General features: G+C 36.7%; 1 protein-coding gene across 1 annotated transcript in view; it reads left to right on the top strand.

Annotated features, from left to right (window-relative positions):
• LOC111144755 (B-TFIID TATA-box binding protein associated factor 1) overlaps positions 1–26372 on the top strand; it is a 111048-nt gene extending 84676 nt beyond the window's left edge. Inside the window, exons 26-38 of the mRNA XM_022499193.1 lie at positions 5399–5551; positions 5775–5896; positions 5989–6156; positions 7802–7879; positions 8018–8147; positions 9302–9443; positions 9527–9657; positions 11587–11712; positions 13428–13580; positions 20697–20908; positions 22076–22235; positions 22621–22791; positions 24301–26372. Of these exons, the coding sequence (XP_022354901.1) occupies positions 5399–5551; positions 5775–5896; positions 5989–6156; positions 7802–7879; positions 8018–8147; positions 9302–9443; positions 9527–9657; positions 11587–11712; positions 13428–13580; positions 20697–20908; positions 22076–22235; positions 22621–22791; positions 24301–24444 (1890 nt within the window). The 3' untranslated portion in view covers positions 24445–26372. The remainder of the gene's footprint in view (positions 1–5398; positions 5552–5774; positions 5897–5988; positions 6157–7801; positions 7880–8017; positions 8148–9301; positions 9444–9526; positions 9658–11586; positions 11713–13427; positions 13581–20696; positions 20909–22075; positions 22236–22620; positions 22792–24300) is intronic.
• Positions 26373–26737: the final 365 nt, after the last annotated feature.

Raw genomic sequence — 26737 nt, forward strand, 5'->3', positions numbered from 1 at the left:
GGAGCATATGGGATCTTCTAGGATTATGGCAGGGCTATTTTTATTGACATGGTAATGGTTATAAAGTTGTTTGTTTTATAAAACTGTACATTTATTTATATATTTCTCTATATGGCTTATTCCACAATAAAAAGTATTAAAAGAACTACTATGACAAAAAGAAATACTAGACTATGGGCGCCTGGGGTGGCTCAGTTAAGTGTCTGCCTTCGGCTCAGGTCATGATCCCAGAGTACTGGGATTGAGCCCCGCATCAGGCTCTCTGCTCAGCAGGGAGTCTGCTTCTCCCCCTGCCCTTCACTCTGCTTGTTCTCTCTCTCTCTTTCTCAAGTAAATAAATAAATACTTTAAAAAAAATACTAGACTACTGTATTGAAAGACACAAGTCATTTCCAGAATAGTTTCCATCTTCTGCTTCCAAGATGTTACTTGTATTTTTTAATTCTTCGTCCTTGCATCCTCCTCTATTTGTAAACTAAGTTGTTAGTTCCCTTTGGCCCTTTGTCACTTTGGAATCCATGAATGATAGGAAGCCACCATGTGTTCTTCGAGCAATAGAGTAGATGCCGAAAATGGTGTTTTAAGAAAATTAATCTAACAGCTGAAAGCAGTTTAATAGTTATTAGGAAAATCAGTTTAATGGCTGTTTATGGATTAGAATGGAAATACCCCAAAACAAAGCCCAGTCCACTGTGAGGTGCTAAAGTCTTTTTTAGGATTTATTTTTAAGTAATCTCCACACTGGGGTTTAAACTTAACACACCGAGATCAAGAGTCGCACATTCCTTCAACTGAGCCAGTTGGGCATAGGAGTCTTTTTTTCTTTTCTTTTTTTTAAAGGGGGGGGACTAACAATATTTGGTAGCAGATTGGCAAAGTAAAGAGACTTTGACCTTTAGAGATTGAGAAAAGATTAGTAAAATTCTCTTTGATGTCAGAATTAAAAGAATGTGATCTGTATTTTACTTTTGGCCATGACTGAAACACAGGGACCAGGGCACCTGACAGGCTCAGTTGGTAGAACATGCCGCTCTTGATCTTAGAGTTGTAAGTTCAAGTCCCATGTTGGGTGTACAGATTACTTAAAGATAAGATCTTCAAAAGAAAATAGAACAACCAAATTTATCTTCCTATCTTAACTAGAAGACTAAACAAAATGAATCAAAAAGTGGTTTTCAGGTATTAAACAATAGGCAACAGAGGACAGTGACTCATGAGAGAAGAGAAACAAATGAAGTGGGGCGCCTGGGTGGCTCAGTTGTTAAGTGTCTGCCTTTGGCTCAGGTCATGATCCCAGAGTCCTGGGATCGAGCCCCACATCGGGCTTCCTACTCGGCGGGAAGCCTCTTCTCCCTCTCCCACTCTCCCTGCTTGTGTTCCTTCTCTCTCTGTCAAATTAATGAATTAAATCTTAAAAAAAAAAAAAAAAAGAAAGAAAAAAAGAAACAAATGAAGTGCCCTAGCTTGCTGCCTGGAGTGAGTTTCCAGGCCATAGGATAGGGAAGTGAAACCTAAACAGAGCCTCAAAAGCGTTACCAAGTTGAATGGTCAAGAGTTCAGAGTATAGGTAGGACAAGATGGTTAGAATTTGAAAGGCAGAGTACCCAAGAGTAGTACCTTTATGGAGAAGAAGCTCCAAAAGTCCACACCAGGGTTGAGTATTCATCTAGGCATATTTATGTTTGAGACTAGAAGAAAAGGATGATTGAAAGGCATAGGTGGAAAAATTCCCAGAGCTCACAAAGGGCCAGGAATAGTTTGTGTTTCCATCAAGCTGAATCAGAAGACCTTCCACCATTTAAAGCATTAACGACAGTCTTTAGAAGTGTATTTCCTGTGTAGTGGGATCAAATGAGCCCTTGGCAAAATGCTTATTTGGACCTACCTTAACAAAGCTTTAAAATAAACCTTAAAAGGAGGATTTAAATGATTTCAAGTAACTTAAACTGTATCCTAGAAAATAAAATAACTCCAATATTAAAACCAAAAATCCAGCACCCAAGAACGTAAATGATGTTTGGCACCCACCAAAAAATGACCAAGTATGAAAATATATCCAATAACCATCAGAAAGGTCAGTCAATAGAAACAAAACCCTGAAATGACCCAGAGAATAGAAATAGTAGACAAGGACATTAAAATATACCCCGTGTGTTCAAGAAGTAGAGGAAAGCATGAATGTAATGAAGAAAGTAAAAGATAAAAGGACAAACCAAATTGAACTTCTTTTTTTCTTTTTAAGATTTTATTTACTTATTTGACAGACAGAGATCACAAGTAGGCAGAGAGGCAGGTGGGGCGGTGGTTGGGGGGAGCAGGCTCCCCACTGAGCAGAGATCCCAATGTGGGGCTTGATTCCAGGACCCTGGGATTATGACCTGAGCCGAAGGCAAAGGCTTTAACCCACTGAGCCACCAAGGTGCCCCCAAATTGAACTATTTAATGAAAAAATATAATTATAAATAAAAACAGTGGATGGGATGGATAGCAGATTAGATACTGCAAAAGAAAAGATTACTGAGTTTGAAGATGTAGCAGTAGAAATAAGAATATCATGCAGGTATATTTCTGTTCTCTACTGTATCTTGATTTCCTCTCTTAACATCTTCATAGGAAGAACGTGTACTTTTCTGAAATACACACTGAGAAGGATTCAGGGAATATCAACCAGTGATTTTGACGAAAGCTTTAATTCCCTGCACTATTTTTTTTTTTTTTTAAAGATTTTATTTATTTATTTGACAGAGAGAAATCACAAGTAGGCAGAGAGGCAGGCAGAGAGAGAGGAGGAAGCAGGCTCCCTGCTGAGCAGAAAGCCCGATGTGGGGCTTGAACCCAGGACTTGGGATCATGACCTGAGCCGAAGGCAGCGGCTTAACCCACTGAGCCACCCAGGCGCCCCTAATTCCCTGCACTATTAATAACTGTTGCTGATTTTACAGGAATTGGAATGAGGATGATACTCACAAGAACGATTCCTGGCACTGAGTAGCATTTATGACTCTTGGGCTTAGGGTTTCATTGTTAGGAAATGGACCTCGTTATACGGCCTTATAGCTGGTTGTCACCTATTAAAAAAATTCCCTGAAGACAGATGTTTGAAAATTTTGTTATTTCTTTATGAAGCACTGTGCTCATTTTGATGATTATCATTATGCTATTGCTATTAGATGTGCGAAAGTGTTAGTTTCTATCTTACTACATAGAGTTGTTAATTCCAAACCTTTTGAAAAATATAAGGAAGCTATTTTTAAGACTCAGTGTACATACCTTTTTTCTCTGATACTGTTTCTCATATTATATGGAATATATATTTTAATTGACTTTAATTGAATTGTTTCCAGAATTTTACATTTCTTTCTCCACTCCCCCCCCCCCCCCCCCAGGATTTTGCATTTCTTAACTTTAGAGACACCACAGGGCAGTAGTTCTCAAACTTTTTGGTCTGAGGATCTCATTACATTCTTAAAATCAAAGACCCCAAAGAGCTTTTATTATATTTTCTGTAATAGAAATTAAAACTGAGAAATGTAAAAAAGATTTATTAATTCATTTAATAAACCCATTAGATGTTACCATCAGTAGCATTTTTAAATGAAAAATAACTTTTTTCTAAAATGAAAATAAGTGAGAAGAGTGAAATTGTTTGATATGTTTGCCCTAATAATAGATATCTTGATTCTTGTATTTGGGCATTCACTCTGTTGCAAAAATGTTGCTTGGGTTGAGGGTATATGAAGAAAGTCAAGCCTCAGAGATAGGTAGTTGGAAAAGTGAGCAGTATTTTGAAAGCCTTTTCAAATAATTGTGGATGTTCTTTTATCTGATAGCATACCAAAACTCAAAAGGAGAAAGCTTATTAAATTTATGTGCAGTGTGGAATCTAAAATCCTATCAATGACTGTAAAATCTATGTTAAAATTTATTGGTTTATCTTACACTTTTGAGTAGATCTTTTACCCATACATGTTTTTTTAAACATAAGCATTGGTCATTTGGAAAACAGTAGTTCATTGAGTTATGTAAATCTTTTAAAGTTGGTATATTTCATCCTAAAATAGCAAAAAATCCGGTTCGTATATCACCAACAAATTCTTTTTTAAGTATTGGGAAGCTTATACATAGGTTCAGGTTCACAATGCTGTTTCTTTTGGAAGATTGAATTTTATGACTAAAAACAAGTTATGTTAGTTGTTTTCCTTGAAGTGACAGATTCATTTTTGAGAAAATGTTGGCCCATTAGCCAAGTCAGAATCATTATAGTTTGTCAGTCCATTCAAGTAAAAGTTTGTTCAATGAAAAATGGCTCAGTCAGATCACTATTTAAACAGTCTCACAAGTGTTTTTCCTCAGCATATTTTGATAAGCAGCAAAAGTGCTTTATATGAATAAAGCAAAATCTGAATTTATACGAATAAAGCAAAAATGTTTCACATTTTGTTGCACAGAATGTTAAGATGGACATTCAAGGGTTAAGGTCTAATAAAATTATTTTTAATGCTTTAAGGACATTCTTAAGTGAAACTGGCTTTAAAAAAAAAAATGCTGGTGCATGGCTGTAACACAGTGCCTTGATTCTTTCTGAGACATAAGCAGTTTTGCCCGCCATTACTTTTGTGGCATCAGTGTAAATATCAACACAGTGAAAAAAGCAAACAATGTCTTTCATTTATTTCTTTTATTATGAAATAGTTTTGACCTCAGTGACCCTTTGAAAAAGTCTTGGGGATCCTGAGGGGTCAGCAGAATACATTTTGAGAACTGATACCCTTGGGGCATCATAACACTAAAATTGAGAAGCTCTAGTATCAGCATTGTATTTAAAATAAGTTACAGGATTCTATCTGCCTCTTTATCAAGTAATGCCTGGTGTGGGAAAAAAGTTGTAACTGTTCTTTAAAAATACCTCAGATGTGTTTATTTAGTAGTCCCATAGCACTTTTTTTTTTTTTTTAAGATTTTTATTTATTTGACAGAGCTCACAAGTAGGCAGAGAGAGAGAGGGAGAAGCAGGCTCCCTGCTGAGCAGAGAGCCCGGTGTGAGGCTCCATCCCATGACCCTGAGATCATGACCTTAGCTGAAGGCAGAGGCTTATTAACCCACTGGTTAATAAGGCACTATTAATACCTGTCAAATTTAAACTCTTTTTATTGTCCAGTGTTTAAAAGTATTTATTATTTATTATTGGGGCACACTTCCTCTCCCCCTGTGCCCCCATGTGCTCTCACACGTTCTCTCAAAATCTTTTAAAAATATTTACTTCTTGTTATTGCTATTTTTGAATTATTTTTTCTCTACATTTATATTTTAGTAAGATTTGAAATTATCCATAACCTTGAGTATGAAAAAATTAACTGTGGTAAATAGTTTTAATACTCTTTAAAAAAATCACTTCAGGCAGGCATTCCAGACCCTCCAAATATGTCAGAAGAACTAATCCAATTGAAAGCCAAGGAGCGACACTTTTTGGAGCAATTATTAGATGGGAAAAAATTAGAAAATTACAAAATACCAGTACCAATCAATGCTGAACTCAGAAAATATCAGCAGGTAAAGTTTTATTCTTATAAATAGTGATTATTCCTTTCAATGTATTTTGAAGTTTATAAAATTGACTTAGTAAAAGGTTGTATTTAGTGTCTTATACCCATTTATTATTTCTCTTTTGCCTATAAAAATAAAGATTTTTGGTCTGTATGTACATGTTTTACAAGAAAAAAATTTTTATGCTCTGTTCATATTTCTAATTTTCCTCTTTCTCCCAACCTTTCAGGATGGTGTGAACTGGTTAGCATTTCTTAATAAGTATAAACTTCATGGAATTCTATGTGATGACATGGGCTTAGGAAAAACTTTACAGTCCATCTGCATTCTTGCAGGAGATCATTGTCACAGGTAATTTAAAATACTATCTTTTAAAAGGAGCTTTCAGATGCTAAGAAATGTAAACAAGCCAGTTAATTTCGTTATGTTCTATTGTTGTAAAGGGCCCAGGAATATGCAAGATCAAAATTGGCAGAATGTATGCCACTTCCTTCTTTGGTGGTTTGTCCGCCAACATTAACAGGTCACTGGGTGGATGAAGTAGGTAAATTTTGCTCCAAAGAATATCTCAATCCATTACACTATACTGGACCTCCTACTGAAAGAATAAGGTAAGAACTGTACAACAAAAAATGTTTAATCTTTTGCTTGAGAACTTTAGGATAAAATTTATTAAAAATTCTAGTTTTTTTAGTAGTCAGAAACTTTCTTAATTTAAGAAAGATGAATATACATTATAAAATCAGTGAGACTCATCAAAGTTTAAGGACTTCAACCATTGTTAGCAGTCAATTGGGTTTTTTAAGTATTTGACCTAGGAACCAAAGCCATTCTCCCTGCCCTTCTTGGGAGCCTTGTGATCATAGCATATCTTTCTCTAAGAGCTCCCTAATCCCCAAAATGCTTTGCTTCATAGTGACTGCTCTGGCTGCCTTGATACCATAGCATTGCTAGAGTTCTTTTAGCTTTACCCTTTCTCTCTTAAACTAGTACATCCTTTATGTTCCTAAATACAAATTTTAAAGAGCAGAATTTCATTGATTTCAGTTCATCTTTTAAAGCATGGAGAATCATAGGTTGCTGATTAGTCCATAGATTTGCTGTGTCTCTGTTATCCATAAGAGCTAACATATGTTGAGCATTTATTAGCTGGGCATTATTCTTAGTAGTTTCAAATTTATGTAAAATTATGTATTATGTATTTGCACAATCACCATATGAGGTATGGTTATTATTTTTGTTCCCAGTTTACAGATAAAAGTCTAAGACATGGGGCCTGGGTCCAAGGTCTTACAACTAATTTAATGGGCAGAGTGAGGATTTGAACACAGGCAAGTCATCAGCTTGCACTTTTAAAAGAATTTATTGTAGTGTCTGTCAGAACTTATTAATTTAAAAGTATAGAAGCTCAAACTAGCTTAAGCAAATAAGAAATTCATTAATTCACTAAACTGAGAATTTCAGGGGTGAATTATTACTTCAGGCACATCTAAATTGCTCTCATTTTCTCTTCCTCCCCATTCACAGCTTGTTTTATTGGTCTCTGCTGTTGGTGGATAAGATGACCATACATAGGGGCGCCTGGGTGGCTCAGTAGGTTGAGCGTCCGACTCTTGATCTCAGCTCAGGTCTTGATCTTCAGGTTGTGAGTTCAAGCCCTGTGTTGGGCTCCATGGCATGGAGCCTACTTTAAAAAAAAAAAAAAAAGACCATAGATAGTCTTAGACCCACATTCTTCTGGCTTGGCAGTTGTAGTAAACAGAAATCTTCTCTCTCCCATCATGATTATATCAATACTGGAAATGACTGACAGGCCTTGTTTGGGTCATGCTCCCAAACCAGTCTTTGTGGTCAGGGGATAAAATATTGTGAATGGCTCAACCTGATTCAGTGCTTCATCTCTTTGGTGATTATGGGCACATGTGGCTTCCCCTCATCCCCCAGCATAACATGGAGTTTGGAAGGAATAGTGCCTTTAAGGAAGAGATGTTAGCAAATAAAGTGTCCACCACAGTTTGAATCAGGTATCAATCTCTTTTCTAGCCAGACTGAGTTAGGCTAACAGGACCAGGTCAGAAGAAGAATGGTCTTCAAGTGGCAGGGTCATGGATGTAGAACAAGCACAAAGGAATGTTGGGCTTAGTAGGCATATTGAAAACACCCTGTAAGATGGTAGCAGTAGCATCCCCTTTGAAGTTATATTATGGACTTTGCAGGTTCCTTGCTTCCTATTAATTTATTTCTTTTTAAATACAGGTTACAGCATCAAGTAAAAAGACACAATCTGATAGTGGCTTCATATGATGTTGTGAGGAATGACATAGATTTCTTTAGGTAAGAATTAAATTTTTTTTGTTTAGAAAAACAGTATCAAATTTGAAGAGAGTTAATATTTTCCTGCCCGAAAGGCTCTTCATATAGTTCTTGCCATATACTAAAAGACACTATATTTTTTTGCTTATTCTCCCTTAGAAATATTAAATTTAACTACTGTATTCTTGATGAAGGCCATGTCATCAAAAATGGAAAAACAAAATTGTCAAAAGCAGTAAAACAACTGACTGCTAATTATAGGATTATTCTTTCTGGAACACCAATCCAGGTATTTATTGTGCTGTCTCTGTATGTATGTGCTATGTGGAAAGAAGGCTTGATTTGACATTTGGCAGTGCATTAAAGAAGTATTTTCCTTCTCTTTTCATTTTTTTTTTAAGTTTATAGGAATGATAATTTCCAGTAATTGCATTTTGTAATGGTTCATTTGGTATGTAACAGTATCTGAGCAAACTGGGTTTTAAAAGCAATATGAAGGGATGCCTGGGTGGCTCAGTTGGTTAAGTATCCGACTCCTGGTGTCCACTTAGGTCATGACCTCAGGGTCATGATGCTTGTGCGCGCTCACTCTCTTTCTCTCAAATCTTCTTAAGATTTTATTTATTTGAGGGACGCCTCGATGGCTCAGTCCTTGAGTGTCTGCCTTCAGCTCAGGTCATGATCACAGGGTCCTGAGATCGAGCCCCGCGTCGGACTCCAGCTCCTGCTTGGTGGGAAGCCTCCTTCTCCCTCCATCTCCTCCCTGGTTGTGTCCTCCCCACCCCACTCTCTCTCTGTTAATAAATAAAATCTTAAAAGATTTCCTTATTCAAGAGAGAGAGCACAAGCAGGGAGAGGGGCAGAGGGAGAAGCAGACACCACACTAAAGCCCCACATGGTACCTTAGGATCCACACATATTGGGAATGCATCTAAAATGGAAAAGTGCTGATTTTTTTTTCTTCCTTTTTTTAAAATGAAACTTCAGCAGTAGAATTGGAAGGAAACTGTACCTGTTTCATGGCCCTTGAGTACTGGATAGACTTGACTTATAACAAAATTCTTCTAGGTTTTCCTTCAATTGTGATGTCAGCCAAGTTCTTTAAATCTTGCTGTTAATTTTAGTGTCAAAAGATTCAGAAACATTCATCTTTCTGCTCTTCTCTTTATTACCTGATAGATGCCACCAGTAGAATTTAAACACCATGGACCAAGGCTTATTTTGGTGGAAGAGGCTTGAAAATTCCACCCAGTAGAATAGAATATTTTCACCAAGGATACTGATGTGAATTTTACATATTAAAATACAGACTTACACTATATAAAAATGTGATTACCCCTCATCTATGTCATCATAAATGGGCTTTCATTAATATTCCATTTTTCAAGTGTAAGGAAATAATCCCAGTACAAAAGATAATTGACATTCCTTTCTTATATTCAGAACAACGTTTTGGAGCTGTGGTCATTATTTGACTTCCTCATGCCAGGATTTTTGGGGACTGAACGCCAGTTTGCTGCTCGATATGGTAAACCTATATTAGCAAGTAGGGATGCTCGAAGCTCTAGTCGCGAACAAGAAGCAGGTATGAAAAAGATATAATTCTATACCACGCAAGTGACTTTACCTTATTCCTCTTTTGAAGCCATTTTCTCTTACTGTTAAAAGGTGTTCTTGCGATGGATGCACTGCACCGCCAAGTCCTGCCTTTTCTTTTGAGAAGAATGAAAGAAGATGTTTTGCAGGATCTTCCACCCAAAATTATTCAAGACTACTACTGTACTCTTAGTCCTCTCCAGGTTAGAAATCTGGTGATTGTGGTTGGTGGTGGTATGTTTATTAGTAGAATGCTTTGAATAAGCCATGCAAGTATTGAAATAAAAGGGATTAGACTTTCGTTTTATCACTCAAATCTAGCTTCTGCTTTCATAGACTTTAGGAAGATTCTGTTCCAAACATGTAGAGATAGCACCTGAATGAATCTGTTTTGACATGTGGATATACATTTGAATATATGCATTTTGAATATGGCATTAAAATAAAAGCCAGTATTGTAGTTGCTTTCTTACATGTTGAATTAATTTAATTAATTGAATTAATTAAATCATGAAAAAGGTTAAATTGTTGAAGAAATGAGTGAATATTTATAAGGGCCAAAAATCTACTGTAATGTCAGCATATTTTCACAACAGCATTATAGGAATTATCAGTCTCCATTTTTGCAAATAAGGAAAGGGGAGCTCAGAAACATTAAGTAACTTGCTCAAGGTTATATAGCTAATAAATATCAGGGCTGAGTTTCAAACCTGGGAAGTGGGACCACATCCCTTTAAAAGTACTTCTGCATTGCCAGTAAATTTTTGGAATAAGACTTGGCTTTTGTACAGTTCTGATTTTATGCAGAGACCATTATCAAAGGAATTTATTTTTTTTCAAAGGAATTTTTTGTATGCCTTTCCTTGTGTAGTATTTTGTGAGGGGAAACTATCCCTGTCTTAGTAAGACATGGCCTATAGTCAGAATTTTCTGTTTTTTAACTTTATGTTCTAGGTTAGTATGGCATCCATTCATCCATTTCAGTATTATGCGTTGATTTAGTATGATAAAATGAATAAAAGATATACAGACACACTCAGAAACTTAGGTTCTTTCCTATCTATATAACTTGAGTTTAGAGCTTAGCAGGACACTAATCTAGATGCTGAGATCTCTTATGACAGATGGTCATTTGTCTTGCCTCCATTCCTCATCTGTAAAAATGGGATTGGTATTTCTTGAAAGGAATATTTTAGGAGCAATGAGATGAAGACTTTTTGAAGTAAGTACAATAAAGGAAAGGTGCCGTATGAAAAAAATTCATGGTAGGGGCACTTGGCCTGCTCTTTCAGTAGAGCATGCAACTCTTGATCTCAGAGTTGTGCCCCACGTTGGGTGTAGAGATTACTTAAAAATAAAATCTTAAAAAAAAAAAAAAATCCATGGTATGATGGTGGTATAAAACACATTTAAGTAGCCTGAAGAGGGGGAATTGGGAGGGAAGTGACATTTGACTTTATTTAGCATTCATGGGTTTTTATACTCTGATTTCTGTTTCTTGGCGCTTCCCTTTCATAGTGTTTTAGCATGTACAAGGCAGGAACCCAGACCCCAAGGTAATGTTTCAACATTCATGAATTCTCCTTTTAGGTAGCAGTGGTATTCTCTCCTTTTACCTTTTTAAAAAAGTTTTATTTATTTCAAAAGTAATCTCTGTACCCTGCCTGGGCCTTGAACTTACAATTCTGAGATCAAGAGTCATGTGTTCAACTAACTGAGCCAGCCAGGCACCCCAGCAATAGTATTCATTTAAAACTTGGGTCTTTCGGAATGTACTTACAGGGTACCACATAACTTAGAGAAGGTTTTCTCACTTGTAGGGGTTCAGGTTCTCTTTTATTGTAATGTATTTATCTTCCTCAACAGAGTAAAAATACTGAGTCTTGGACTGTTTGACTAGTTTTTAATATTTTAGCAGCCAAGCTTAAAGTGTTATACTTGTTTTCTAAATGTAATTTTAAAGGAATTTACCAAGATGCAGTGGGTAATTTGTAATCAGGAGTAAAGCATAGATATCATACTTTCTTTAATGAGGACTGGTCTGAATCACTGCTCTTATTGGCATTTGCTAGCTATGTTTTGAACAGTTGAAAATAAATATACTTACTGCTTTTGGGGGTGCAATTTTGCAGGTTCAGCTCTATGAGGATTTTGCTAAGTCTCGTGCCAAGTGTGATGTTGATGAAACAGTTTCTTCAGCTGCACTTTCTGAAGAAACTGAAAAACCAAAGCTTAAAGCTACAGGCCATGTATTCCAGGTATAGATTATAGTCTTTTTTAATTCTTAAAGAATCATGTTCTTCAGTACAGCAGTTTTTACATGGAATACTGAAGTATGGATTTATTTACATTTTTTCAATACTGTGTATACATTCTTGAAAATAAAAGTACTAATTTATTTTCATAATTAGAAATAACTAATTTAATATTAAAATTATACAAAATGTTGGAACTGGAGGAGATTATGCTAAGTGAAGTAAGTCAAGCAGAGAAAGTCAATTATCATATGGTTTCACTTATTTGTGAAACAAGGAATAGCAAGGAGGACATTAGGAGAAGGAAGGGGAAAATGAAGAGTGGGAAATCAGAAGGGGAGACAAATTATGAGAGACTATGGAGTCTGAGAAACAAACTGAAGGTTTTAGAGATGGAGGGGTGTGGGGGGATGGGTTAGCCTGAGGGGGATGAGTATTAAGGAGGGGGCACGTATTGCGTGGAGCACTGGGTGTTACATGCAAGCAGTGAATCATGGAACACTACATTAGAAACTAACGATGTACTGCATAGTGACTAACATAATAAAAAAATGAATAAAATTATACAAAATGCAATATATTTTTGTATATTACATGAAAAGAGTTTTTAGAAACTTTTGCTTTACATTAAAAAAAATTGGAATGCCTGCTACAAGGCAGTAATTTCAGGGGTTAAAGCATTGGAAAAAACAAACTCCTTCCTTTATAGCGTTGAAAAAGGAGTAAGTAAAATACATATTATGTAAGAGAAAATGAAGCAGCATATGGTGTTATATAGTATAGGAGTTGTGGTTTTTAGTACAGGGATCAGGAATGGCCTCACTGAGATGGTGACATACAAGCAGAGATCTGGAAGATTGAGGCATGCAGATATGTGGGGGGAAGTGATTCCAGGCAAGGATACCCAAAGTACAGATGTTGTGAGACATGTATGCCTTGTGTGCTCAGGGGAATAGCAAATGAAAAAGAGAAAGTGTCAATTCAGTCTTTCTGTCCCTTTTGAAATATTCTACCAATACTGCTACCAATAAATTAAATACTGTAACATTTTTAAAGATAAAAGATGGGGAGAGGTAGTTGTGAAGGCTAATACCTCTCCTGTAGTTTCTATCATAGTGTCCAGCAGTCTCTTGAGCCTTGTCAGTCGAGCTAATAGAAATATCAAGACCCAAATAATAAGCCAAGTAAAAGGCAAAGAATGTAGCTGAATTAGAGAAAAGAAAGAAGGACCATATAGGGTTCTGATTCTTAACCAATTAACCACCTTCCCCTCTCCCTGCTTTGCTGAATTAGAATACTGTGTAGGGGAGAGATTTGCAGATTTATAAGGTCCTCAAGAAATTTCTATACTCACTGAAGTTTGAGAAACCCTTAGGAAATCTTTAGAAAATGTTGCCTTATTCCAAAAGCATCTGTAAGCACTATCAGGCACTTTGACTGGGAAAAAGGTCGTTTTGCCATGAGAAGCCCATTATCTAGTGAGGGAGACAGATGTAAACTGTAAAATTTATACAAGCTATAAATGCTCTCATATACTGCACAAGAAGCACTGATGAAGGCATCCCAGATGAGACATTTGAACTAATTTTTGTAGAATAAGTAGGAGTAGCAAGCATAGGAAAAAGGGCATTCTATGGATGGAATAGAATAGGAAAAGATATTGAGACATGACATTTGTGGCATGTATGGACTTGTATATACTTTTTCCCCCCTTGAAGGCATTACAGTACTTACGTAAACTGTGCAATCATCCAGCATTAGTCTTAACACCTCAACATCCAGAGTTCAAAAGTACTACTGAAAAACTGGCAGTTCAGAATTCTTCTCTTCATGACATCCAACATGCCCCTAAACTCTCAGCTTTGAAACAGGTAAGTAGGTCTCATGAGTTGTCAGATGTGTTACATATTCTTGATTGTAACCCTGGGTAAATTTGCTTTCCCAAAAGATTATTGATGTGTTTACCATTTCTTTTATTTTTTAATTTGTACCATTTCTGTCTGGTTTAGCTTTTTTAAAAACTGGCAAATATATATAGTATAAGATATGCCATTTTAACCATGTTTAAGTGTACAATTCTATGTCACTAATTACATTCACAATGTTGGGCAGCTATTGTCAATATTTCCAAAATTTTGCTATCACCTAAACAGAAACTGGGTATACATTAAGCAAGAATAACTTCCTATTCTCCTTTCCTCCAACCCCTGGTGCCCTTTAGTCCACTCGATATCTGTATGAATTACCTGCTCTAAATATTTGCACTTCTGTGACTAGCTTATTTCACTTCATTTTTCAAGGTTCATTTGTGTTTGTAGCATGTATCAGTACTTCATTTTTATGGCTGAATAATATTCCATTATTATTTATATATCACATTTTATTTTTCTGGTCATGTGTTAATGGACACTTGGGTTGTTTCCACCTTTTGGCTATTGTGAACGATACTGCAATGAACATGGGCTAATAAGTATCTGTTTAAACAGCCCCTCTTTTCAGTTCTTTTGGATGTAGACTAGGAGTGGAATTGCTGGATCATAGAGAAATTCTATGTTTAACTTTTTCAGGGCCTCTCAGACTTTTCCACGGTGGTTGTACTATTTACATTCCCATCAGCAAATATGTTAGTGTTCCATTTTCTCCATATCCTAGCCAACACTTTTTTATTTATTGTAGCCATCCCAGTAGGTATGAAGTGCTATCTCATTGTTGAAAATGCCTTTTAAGTTCTTGGACCATTTTTAAATTTTATAGTCTGTCTTTGGTTGAGTTTTAAGAGTTCTTTTATATTCTAGATACTAAGCCCTTATCAGATACATGATTTTGCAAATATGTTCTCCCATTCTGTAGATTATACTTTAACTTTCTTCAATAATGTCTTCCATGGTTTCTGATGAGAAATATTGACCTTACTGAGATCCCTTTTACATGACGAATTCACCTTTTCTTGCTGCTTTCAGGACTCTCTTTGAATGGTTTGATTGTAATGTGCGTCAGTGTGGATCTCTGAGTTTTATCAGGAGCTGCCTACTCTGCAAGTTTGCTAATGTTGCTTTCTGGGTATATAGCTTTCAGAAACAGAATTTTTGAAAATTCTAAGATTTCAAAAGGTTAAACTTTTTTTTTTTAAGATTTTACTTATTTATTTGATAGAGATCACAAGTAGGCAGAGGGGCAGGCAGAGAGAGAGGAGGAAGCAGACTCCCCGCTAAGCAGAGAGCCCAACTCAGGGCTTGATCCCAGGACCCTGGGATCATGACCTGAGCCGAAGGCAGAGGCTTTAACCCACTGAGCCACCCAGGCGCCCCCAAAAGGTTTAACTTTTTAAAAGAACCAATTTCAAGCACAAAAATGTTAAGGCTAATACATTTAGTTCTACATTCTTTTTTTTTTTTTTAATTTTTTTAAATTTATTTTCAGCGTAACAGTATTCATTGTTTTTGCACCACACCCAGTGCTCCATGCAATCCGTGCCCTCTCTAATACCCACCACCTGGTTCCCCCAACCCCCCCCCCCCCCCCCCGCCCCTTCAAAACCCTCAGATTATTTTTCAGAGTCCATAGTCTCTCATGGTTCACCTCCCTTTCCAATTTCCCTCAACTCCCTTCTCCTCTCTAACTCCCCTTGTCCTTATGCTATTTGTTATGCTCCACAAATCAGTGAAACCATATGATAATTGACTCTCTCTGCTTGACTTATTTCACTCAGCATAATCTCTTCCAGTCCCGTCCATGTTGCTACAAAAGTTGGGTATTCATCCTTTCTGATGGAGGCATAATACTCCATAGTGTATATGGACCACATCTTCCTTATCCATTTGTCCGTTGAAGGGCATCTTGGTTCTTTCCACAGTTTGGCGACTGTGGCCATTGCTGCTATAAACATTGGGGTACAGATGGCCCTTCTTTTCACTATATCTGTATCTTTGGGGTAAATACCCAGTAGTGCAATTACAGGGTCATAGGGAAGCTCTATTTTTAATTTCTTGAGGAATCTCCACACTGTTCTCCAAAGTGGCTGCACCAACTTGCATTCCCACCAACAGTGTAAGAGGGTTCCCCTTTCTCCACATCCCCTCCAACACATGTTGTTTCCTGTCCTGCTAATTTTGGCCATTCTAACTGGTGTAAGGTGGTATCTCAATGTGGTTTTAATTTGAATCTCCCTGATGGCTAGTGATGATGAACATTTTTTCATGTGTCGGATAGCCATTTGTATGTCTTCATTGGAGAAGTGTCTGTTCATATCTTCTGCCCGTTTTTTTTTTTTTATCTGATTGTCTGTTTTGTGTGTGTTGAGTTTGAGGAGTTCTTTATAGATCCTGGATATCAACCTTTTGTCTGTACTGTCATTTGCAATTATCTTCTCCCACTCCCTGGGTTGCCTCTTTGTTTTGTTGACTGTGTCCTTTGCTGTGCAGAAGCTTTTGATCTTGATGAAGCCCAAAAGTTCATTTTCGCTTTTGTTTCCTTTGCCTTTGGAGACATATCTTGAAAGAAGTTGCTGTGGCTGATATCGAAGAGGTTACTGCCTATGTTCTCCTCTAGGATTCTGATGGATTCCTGTCTCACGTTGAGGTCTTTTATCCATTTTGAGTTTACTTTTGTGTACGGTGTAAGAGAATGGTCAAGTTTCATTCTTCTACATATAGCTGTCCAGTTTTCCCAGCACCATTTATTGAAGAGACTTTTTTTCCACTGTATATTTTTTCCTGTTTTGTCGAAGATTATTTGACCATAGAGTTGAGGGTCCATATCTGGGCTCTCTACTCTGTTCCACTGGTCTGTGTGTCTGTTTTTATGCCAGTACCATGCTGTCTTGGTGATCACAGCTTTGTAGTAAAGCTTGAAATCAGGTAACATGATGCCACCAGTTCTACGTTGTCTTACAAATTAAGAGCTTAGGGGGGCGTCTGGGTATCTCAGTGGGTTAAGCCTCTCCCTTCAGCTCAGGTCATGATCTCAGGGTCCTGCGATCAAGCCCCGTATCAGGCTTTCAGCAGGGAGCCTGCTTTCCCCTCTCTCTTTCTGCCTGCCTCTCTGCCTACTTGTGATCTCTGTCAAATAAATAAATAGTCTTTAAAAAAAAAAATTAAGAGCTTAGGGCCGCCTAGATGGCTCAGTTGGTTAGGCAGCTGCCTTCAGCTCGGGTCATGATCCCAGGGTACTGGGATCGAGCCCCCCGCATCGGGCTCTCTCCTCAGCGGGAAGCCTGCTTCTCCCTCCCCCACTCCCTCTGCTTGTGTTCCATCTCTTGCTGTGTCTCTGTCAAACAAATAAAATCTTTAAAATAAGAAATTAAGAGCTTACTATAAAATCTGGACTATAGTAATTTAGTAATTGTTTTTGCTTTCTGTAGTCATTCTGGCCTAAATTTCATTGAAAATAACTAATGAAAGAAGATTTTTTATTTCACATTGGTTAATATAGAAGATGTTATATAATGACATATGACATCCAGGCATGTATACTTATATTATTAAATAGAAATATAAAAGAATACATTTCCATAAAAAGGAAGAATGACTATTGTGTTTAGATGGTTTATATATGGAATAGTTTTATTTGACTAAATTTGAATATGAAGTGTTCACAAATTTCTTAACATAGCTGATACATTTTTTAAAAAGATTTTATTTATTTGAGAGAGAGATCACGAGTGGGGAGCAGACTGCCCACTGAGTAGGGACCCCCCCCAATGTGGGACTTGATCCCTATACCCTGGGATCATGATCTGAGCTGAAGGCAGATGCTTAACTGACTGAGCCATCCAGATCCCCAACATAGCTGATATATTAGATAAAGCTCTAAGATATACTTAGTCAAGCAATCCGCTAATTAGATTTCAAAAAAATGTTGAATTTCATCTACACTTTAATTATAGGCTTGAAATTATTTTTAGTTCATCATTTTGCACATTTTTTTCTCCCTGCAGTTATTACTTAAACTGATCTCTTTTTTTTTGTGAGTAAAGTGACAAATTTATTAAGTAAAGATACTGAAAATGCTCTTAAGAGTGAGAAGGGTCTGGACAGCGTTCTGATCTCTCATTTTAAAATTGCTTCTTGTCATTCTGGTGTCTGGAATTAAGATGCTTAGGAACTCTGCAGCTTAGGCCCATATTATTTCTGGCCATACTTATGGAGGGCTTTTCTAGAACCTGACTTTTCTATTTTCCCAGTTCTTTTCAACCATTTAGAGCAAAGGTTCTGCCTTAGGGGATAGAGAACTAGCTTGCTTTCTTGTTTGCTTTCATCTAAATATTGTCTATTCTCTGAATTAGGGGAGAAGTCTTATTTGCTTTTTAAAAATCTGGCACTAAGGGGTGCCTGGGTGGCTCAGTGGGATAAAGCCTCTGCCTTCAGCTCAGGTCATGATCCCAGGGTTCTGGGATCGAGCCCCACATCAGGCTTTCTGCTCAGCAGGGAGCCTGCTTCCTCCTCTCTCTCTCTCTCTGCATGCCCTTCTGCCTGCTTGTGATCTCTGTCAAATAAAAAATAAATCTGGCACTAGAAATACAGAAACATGTTTATAAGCAAGTATTAGTACCAGAATTATCTAATATTGCCAGAATTTTAAAATTTCAGGATACTGGAAGGATAAACTGAAACTATAGGTGAAATTTAATGGAAATAAGCAAAGTCAGTTTTAAAAAACTTACAGATTCTGTCAGACTTGGCACACATTTCATATAGTGTGAAGTTGCATTTGATTTGATGGCAGGTTCACTATAAACTTGTCTTATGAATTAGGTACTGGTAAGTAAAGCTCATGTGATCTTGGGCAGGAATAATAATAATGTAATGGCCAAAATGAGGGCATCACGGTTTCACTGTCTTTTATATCTATCACACCAAATTTTGAGGATCATTTATGGTTCTGGGCATGCTAAGTGGGAGATCAAAAGAATTTGGAAACCATCTTATATGAGGAACAGTTTGAAAAACCTGGGTTAATTTAGCCTGTACTGAAGTTGGGGCAAGATAAAATTAAATTGCTCTCTAGGGAGGCATCTGGCCTCTCCTACACTCATATCAGGGGGCCTTGGTAACCATTTTCCTAGAGTCTAGTAATCAGCTCTTTAAGGCTACAAACTAGATTTTGCCAGAATACTTGGATTTCATCAAGCCTCTCAGAGCAAACTCAGGTTATAAGAGATTATTGGGAAAACCAGAATGCAGAATGCCAGTTCTGCTGCCAGACAAGAATATTTATGTCAGATGATATGTCCATATATCCAGTAAGACAGTGCTACACTGGAAGAAGATATCAGGAAGATTGTATGGTAAATATGAACTTGGAGAAGTCTTAGATGGATGTTCTTAATATGAATGGTTATCTGTAGGGTTTGATATTATTGCCTAAAGGACTAAGATAATTGAATGTGCATGGCAGACATTCTGATAAATTACTATCTAGAGCTCCTCTTTTATATAAAGAAGCCATGTAGAATTTCCCACTGGTATCCACATTCTTTATACTGGATACCACCTAGTTATAGTCTCTTAAAACACCCCAGATTTTTAAAAATAAAGATCGTAATATGATTGCAGATTTAGAGGCATGGGATAGAGATAATTACATTCATCAGATTTCTTTATTCCACCTGGAGGAGTTCCTTGGTGTAGTATACTCTGTATGTACTGTATATCAAGGAGGGAGGGAAACCTTAGGGCAAAAATTTACAATTTAAGGGCTATTAAGGTAGAAGAGAGAGAACATTTGTTTTTCCCCCAGCATCAAATTATGACAACACATGTGAAATATTACTTAACAGGTGGGCTAATTAGAGACTCAATGCCCAAAGTTTTTATTGGCTCCGATCATGTAGATTCCCTCTGCCTAGTATATACCAAAATTCTAGACTCCCAGAAAGCAAGCCAGTCTCAGCATAATCATATTGTTTGTACAACAGTTTAAGCACAGTAGGCCATCCTTTTCAGGTAGGGAACAATGGAAAGACTGAAAACCCAAATTTCAAGACTTGTTTCAGCCAAGGACAGACCTTGCAAGCTGGACTTTCTAAGAAAAGCATTTCAGGTCTGCTGTGTTAACTTTTTTCTGCACAGTAAGTTTTACACTGAATTTGGAGTTTACCTGGGTGCCCTTTTGGTTATCTTGTCCAGCTGAGCTTTTGGTTTTCTGAGTAACTTTCATGAGTAGAAAGGAGAAAGCCTCCTGCATTGAGGTCTTATGTTTTGGGCAGAATCTACTATCTTAAGGTCCTAGGAATGAAGAAGAGTAAATACTGGGTACTTTAGTTTCCCAAACAGATATACACATGATTTTCTTGGATTTTGTTCACTGACTTGGATATTTGTTCATTTGTCGTACCTGCTGTATGCCAGGCACTAAGCCATAATGTACCAGGAAATACAAAAGATCAATAGCAGCATGGTTCTTGCTGTTAAAGATACTGGTCACTAACTATATTGTAGTACACTCAGGAATCCAGATCTCACTAGATGCTTTTGGTTCTCTTTTTTGTAATTTTGATTTCTGCCAGATTTAGCTGCTATGTTATGTTTTCTTCATACTGTTCTTTTTTTTTTTTAATTAAGTAGACTCCATACCCAACATGGGGCTTGAACTCATGACCCTGAGATCAAGAGTCGCGTACTCTACTGACTGAGCCAGCCAGGCACCCCCACTCTGTTCTTTTTATAACTTTTCGTGAACCATTTGCCTGGAGGTCTTCATTTTCAATAAACATTTATTGAGATTCTACTGAGCCTCAGGTAACTCAGGAAAGGGGAGAGGGGCCCATCAGAGAACCTCCTGAAGAGGTGATGAGGAAATTCTAAGCCTGAACACCTCACAAACTAGTTCAGAGGCTGCAGGCTAACAGATTACAACCCAGAGTGCCAATCTGCTTCCCAGGTGACAGATGAGCTTAGCCTTTTCTTACCACAAGAAGTATTTGTCACAGTGAGATTGGTTGCCTCCTTTATTGGACACCTGTGTAACAGCTGATTCTGTTTTTCAAGTTGCTGTTGGACTGTGGTTTGGGAAATGGCAGCACTTCAGAGAGTGGCACAGAGTCTGTTGTGGCCCAGCACAGGATACTGATCTTCTGTCAGCTTAAAAGCATGCTTGATATAGTGGAACATGATCTTCTCAAACCTCACTTACCCTCTGTCACTTACCTGAGATTAGATGGCAGCATACCTCCTGGTCAGAGGCATTCCATTGTTTCACGGTAAGTGGCTTCTCAAACTCTTAGGAAGTTATAGTCAGTTGTTACTTACATAGAAGTTTGCCTCATCAAACATTTTCTTTGGCTAAATATCTACACATGTGTTTTGTTATGGTATGATTCAGCCCAACTAAACCCATTTTAAAATATAGAACTCCAAAAATAGAATTGATAGTTTTAGTTAAAAAAGAAAAGGAAAAGCATGACAATATTAGGAAGGCACTCTGAAGGGCATGGAAGAAATTTAAGGCATCAACAGAAGATAGAGGCAACGACTTTCCTCATCTTTTTTGGGAGGTTAGGGTAGGAGGACACAAGTGGCTTAGCTAAGATCTCTGACATCCCTGTGTCTCTGCTGAGAACAAATTGGAAACTGGCCCAGGTAGGAAGCAGAATTGGTGAGTGCAGTGTTTAAGGGTTGTCTGCATTCTCTACTTTAGAAACCTTAGGGGTTGGTTGGTTTGTTTGTTTTAAGATTTTATTTATTTGTCAGAGAGAGCGCACATAAACAGAGGTGGAAAGAGAAGCAGGCTCCCTGCCGAGCAAGGAGCCTGATGCGGAACTCGATCCCAGGACCCTAGGATCATGACCAGAGCCAAAGGCAGCGGCTTAACCGACTGAGCCACCCAGGCGACCCAGTGGTTGGTTTTTTAAATGCAGATTCCTAGGTTTTGTCCCAGACCTGCTGATCATAAGAGTGAGCATTTTTTATAGGCATCTCTAAGAGATTATTAGGCACAAGTTTTGGAGACCCACAAAGGGGCTTTGCAGGTAGAAAAACCCAGGTTTGACTCCTGACTCTAGACATGTTCTGTTGGGCTTATTTATCAAAAATGAATAATATCTATAAGGACAATGATAATATCCTTATAGAGCTATTATAACATAGTGCACGCAAAGTATAAAAGCCCATCATTTGATTCATGGTGAAAATGGAATGAATGGTAGCTTGGTAATAATGTTTTTCTTTTTCCTAGAAGCTCTTAGATGTCAGAACTTTTATCAGTATCTTCTAGGATTAGCATAATAGTAGCAACCACCTCATCCTCTGATTTTCCTGACTGAGCTAGCCTTTCCCCCCAACTCTTCTGTCTCTACATGTTAAAGGCCCAGTTTGTTACAGAAACCTTAGAAATATACTAATTTTTTTTTTAATATCTATACTTTCAGGTTTAACAATGATCCATCCATAGATGTTCTTTTACTTACAACTCATGTTGGCGGCCTGGGGCTTAACTTAACAGGCGCTGACACAGTAGTATTTGTGGAACACGACTGGAATCCTATGCGTGATCTACAAGCCATGGACCGGGCCCATCGCATTGGGCAGGTAAAAAGTCATCACTCACAGGTGTTAACTTGTACCCTGTGAAAAGTACTCACCCAAAAAAGCCAGGAAGCCTTGGTTTAAGTTTCTTCTCTCATGCTAAGTGTTGTGACCTTAGGCAAGTCACCCAATCTGTGGCACCACTTCCTCATGTATTAAATAAGGTACTTGAGCTAAGGAAACCTTGGACACTGTCCCTTCCTAATACTTAATTCTCTGCAAAATGATAAAATTTTAAGCTCATGAAGCCTGTTAAATAAAGAAAATCCAATCCTAATTAGGTAGTAGTTAAGTACTTGGTTCAAGTATGCAAGCCCCCTGACTTGGTGAACCTCAAAGCTTATCAGTTTATTTGTGCTACAGTTGTTTACTTCTTTTTGTCATTCAGAAACGTGTGGTTAACGTGTACCGATTGATAACCAGAGGAACATTGGAAGAGAAAATAATGGGTTTGCAGAAATTCAAGATGAACATAGCAAATACTGTTATCAGCCAAGAGAATTCTAGTTTGCAGAGTATGGGGACAGATCAACTTCTTGATCTGTTTACTCTTGATAAGGTAAAGAACTTATACAATTTGCTATATCTTTAATGTGTTCAGGGACTTCCCAGGACTGCTTGGTGAAAGTATTAAGGTAAGCAGCAAAAGGCATTCACTTTAGTATTATTGAGCCAACCCTCTGAGGGATTTTTTTTTTTCCTATGAGGGATTCTTGATGTCCAGATAAAACTCTTAGATTTCTCTCTTTAGTGTCCTGCCTCGAGGTTTCTTAGCCCTTTCCTACTAAAAGACAGCTGTCACTGGAGTCAGTCAGATGTGGGTCTGTGTTTCTTGCCCTGCCTCCTATTAACTGATGACCTTTGGCAAAATAACTTGTCTGCTCAGAGACTTCTGTGCCCGTGGGAGGATAAAAATGCTGGTATCACTACATGGTTGTAAAGATAAAGTGAAATAGAATATGTAAGCGCTTAGAAAAGGTACCTAGTATAAATTCTCAAATAGTAGCCATTATCGTTATTTTGGATGATGGAACTAAAACATCAGATAACAGTCCATAATCAAAGAATACAACATCTTAGAAATATTGGTGTAATAATGTAAAACCAGTAGGGTTGGATTTAAAGTCCTGCATAGGTTCAGAAAAATCCACTGCACACTTAGTATAAATTATGGTGAGAAATGGCCTTAGATAATTAAATGAGCTGTAAAGAATTGTAATGTCCAAATACGAGAGAGAGTAGTTCCATTGTATTGTATGTGTGTTAAGTCCACATTTAGAATTTTGTGTCTGGTGCTGGGTGCTGCGTTTTAAACAGTAATTAGTAAGTCCCCAAGAGATGGCCCAGTTGGGGTAGGTTCTTCAGTCACATCATGTAAATAAAGTTGAGTAAGATACATGTAATCTATTAAAAAGAAGGATCAAAGAAACCTGGGTTCCTGTTTTTAAATAGCTTTTATTCTCTTTGAAAGAATATTCTTACGGGTGACTTTTAAGAAGCAGAACTGTGCTCAGCAGATATTTCAAGGAAGCAAAAGCCATTGCTGTAAAGGGCCTTATTGTGACAATTGGCAAAATTTGAATATGGACTACATAGCAGTATTAAGTTTAATTAAAATAAAATTATTTATAAATAGAATTATAAATAAAAATTATAAATATTATATTAAGTATAAATGAGCATTATACTATGATTATGTAAGAGAACATCCTTGTTCTCAAGAATACAGGCTGATTCCTGTCTAGGGATAAAAAAGACATAATATCTACAACGTAACTCTCAAATGGTTTGGGAGAAAAGCTGATTTATATATCTAATATATATACATACACAATTAATGAGTTCTTTGTAATGTTCTTATAATTCTTCCTAAATAAAAAGCTTAAAATGATAATAAAACTGTTAGGACTGGGAAAATAGAATTAGCTTACGAGATCACAAATTTACACATTGCTTGAAGTGTTTACCTGTTGAATGAGTACAGTGTTAGAAACAAGTATGATATTTTAAAGTAGAATATTATTTCTGAAGTTCATAATCTTTCGTCTTTCTGCCATTTTTTCTTAAGGATGGCAAAGCAGAAAAAGCTGACACCTCTACTTCCGGAAAAGCAAGTATGAAATCAATTCTTGAAAACCTGAGTGATCTTTGGGATCAAGAGCAATATGATTCTGAGTACAGCCTGGAAAATTTTATGCATTCTCTCAAGTAACTATCAAATATTGTAAATGCAATTGCTGCTAGTTCAGTTACATTTCTGCTGATATTCAGCAAATTTCAAAGTTTATGGTGAACTTTTAGCTCAATGTGTAAATAGATCTGAAGAATATTCAGCATAACGCTGGTTCTTGTTTCACTGGGGGGAACAAGTTATTCTCAAATATTTGCACTGTATTAAATTTAAATGTTAATGTGAAATGGTTTAAATTTTACATGCTGAATAGCTGCAGAGCAGAGGAACCAAACCAGGTTTACATGTGCTACCATGAGGTGTTCTTACTGGGAACGAGCCTCCTATCTTTACATAGTCACTTTGTACAGGATAATATCCATGAGTACTTTAGTGTTCATGTACATTTTTTCTTTTAAATAGAACTTGTTTTTATAAATGATTAAAAATAGGGCTTTTTTTGTATAAAAGCCTTAATGAGCCATAATTTTAAGAATAATGACTGATATTGGTCACTCTTGGAACATGAAAATCTTAGACAATGAATTGAACCTGGCCCTTGGTGGAAACCTTTATATATTTAATGCAGATGCATAGTGTTTTTCAAATCTTTAACATCATTTTGTCAACTTTTAAAATATATCAACTATTCTAAATACAGGTAATGGTCTATTTAAGGCTATCATAACATCCTATTAATAGGGTGTTTTTTTAATTTATCTAATGGCTAGGATATAGCCAGATTCAGAGAACATATGTACTCAATAGGTTTCAATCATATATATATAATATATTTTTTGTAACTATGAACATATACAGTTTTCCAGAAGTAGATTTTACACTGTTTAGAATTCTAAAACCTATGGTGAAAAGACTGTTTATTGTAGTAATGCATGACTGAAGCATAAAAGGGAGAAATAATTCCTTTATATACACAACATACATAAATACACATATCTATATGCACAGACATACCTATCCTGCATCCTGTAAGGTGCTTGGTATTGGCACTAAAATCATGTAGTTATACTGGGCAGCAATAATAATTGGGCATGAAGCTGATTAGTGTTAGGAAAGTGAGCTCAATGGTGAGGGTGGGTATATGTATATAGATATGCATGTATGTGTATGTATATAATTTTATAAATTTCACACATAAATTAATACGTGCCTGTGTGCATATTTATGTATGGGATATATTTGTATATACATGTACAGGTAATAAACATCCCCAGGGTTTGTGGCTGGCCATACACATAGGCATCGGTTTAAAAACCATCAGACCTCAGCTGTAAAGTAACAACTTTTTTGTTTAAAATCATTAAAGTTATACTGTTCTGCAGCATTTAGACATGGACATTTGTCACATTTCAGTAGCTTTGACAACCATACTGTAACATTAAACCTAGCATTCCACAGAGAATAAAAAGATTGAAACTGTAAAACATACGCAACTGTGTGTTATTTGTAGGAAATACCACTAGAAAAAGCAAAAGCCTAAAATTATTAGTTCAGATATAAGGGTTCTAAAAAAGCTTAACACCTTTTTTTCTTACTAAGTAGTTATTTCTTCACCATTTAGTATTTATATTCAGATTGTAGAAGACCAAAAGGAAACTCTTATCTAGAACATCCATCGTAATATCACTGGGTAGCTGAACAGGTATACCTGAGTTAAATCTTTATTTGCCCTTTACATAAGTCAGCTAATTAACATAGCTCATAATAACTGATGTTTTCTAAGAATATGTAGGTAACAATATATAATTAAATAGGAAGGGGAGAAGAATTCACAAAAGTTAAAGGTCTTTTTCCACTTTGAAAGGTTAGATATTTAGGTAGTTTAAATTCTCAGAGAGTAAAATATTTCTAGTAGCAAGCATAGACAGGAAAATGATTGCCTTTCAATGGAAAAAGACGGGTTGGAGGTCAGGGGAAGACTTAGTGTGACTATAACATTAAAAAAACAACCTTTTGAATTGTATAAAATTAAATCACTCATTCCAGCTTTCCAAATTAAACAGGTAAGAACTAAGTGTTCTCAGTTAATTGACCCATTTAGAGTCGCAGCAGTACAGCTTAGGAATAAGGATACATAGGGAAAACTGAACTGAGCAGTATATGATACTATAGTTAATTCTGTGGATGTGATAAGGATATGGTAGTTAACTTTTTAAAAAAGTGTGCATGTGGGATACAAAACAAGCATCAGAAAATGTTGATAATATTTTTAGCTGAGTAATGGGTTCATGAATAGCCATTGTACTAGTTCCCTTATAGGTGTTTTTGACATTTTGAAATTTTCTATAATAATCAGTCATCAGTAGTATTTCCT

Source organism: Enhydra lutris, unplaced genomic scaffold (assembly GCF_002288905.1).
Source record: "Enhydra lutris kenyoni isolate GAN:26980312 unplaced genomic scaffold, ASM228890v2 scaffoldscaffold12, whole genome shotgun sequence".
NCBI classification, from domain to species: Eukaryota; Metazoa; Chordata; class Mammalia; order Carnivora; family Mustelidae; genus Enhydra; species Enhydra lutris.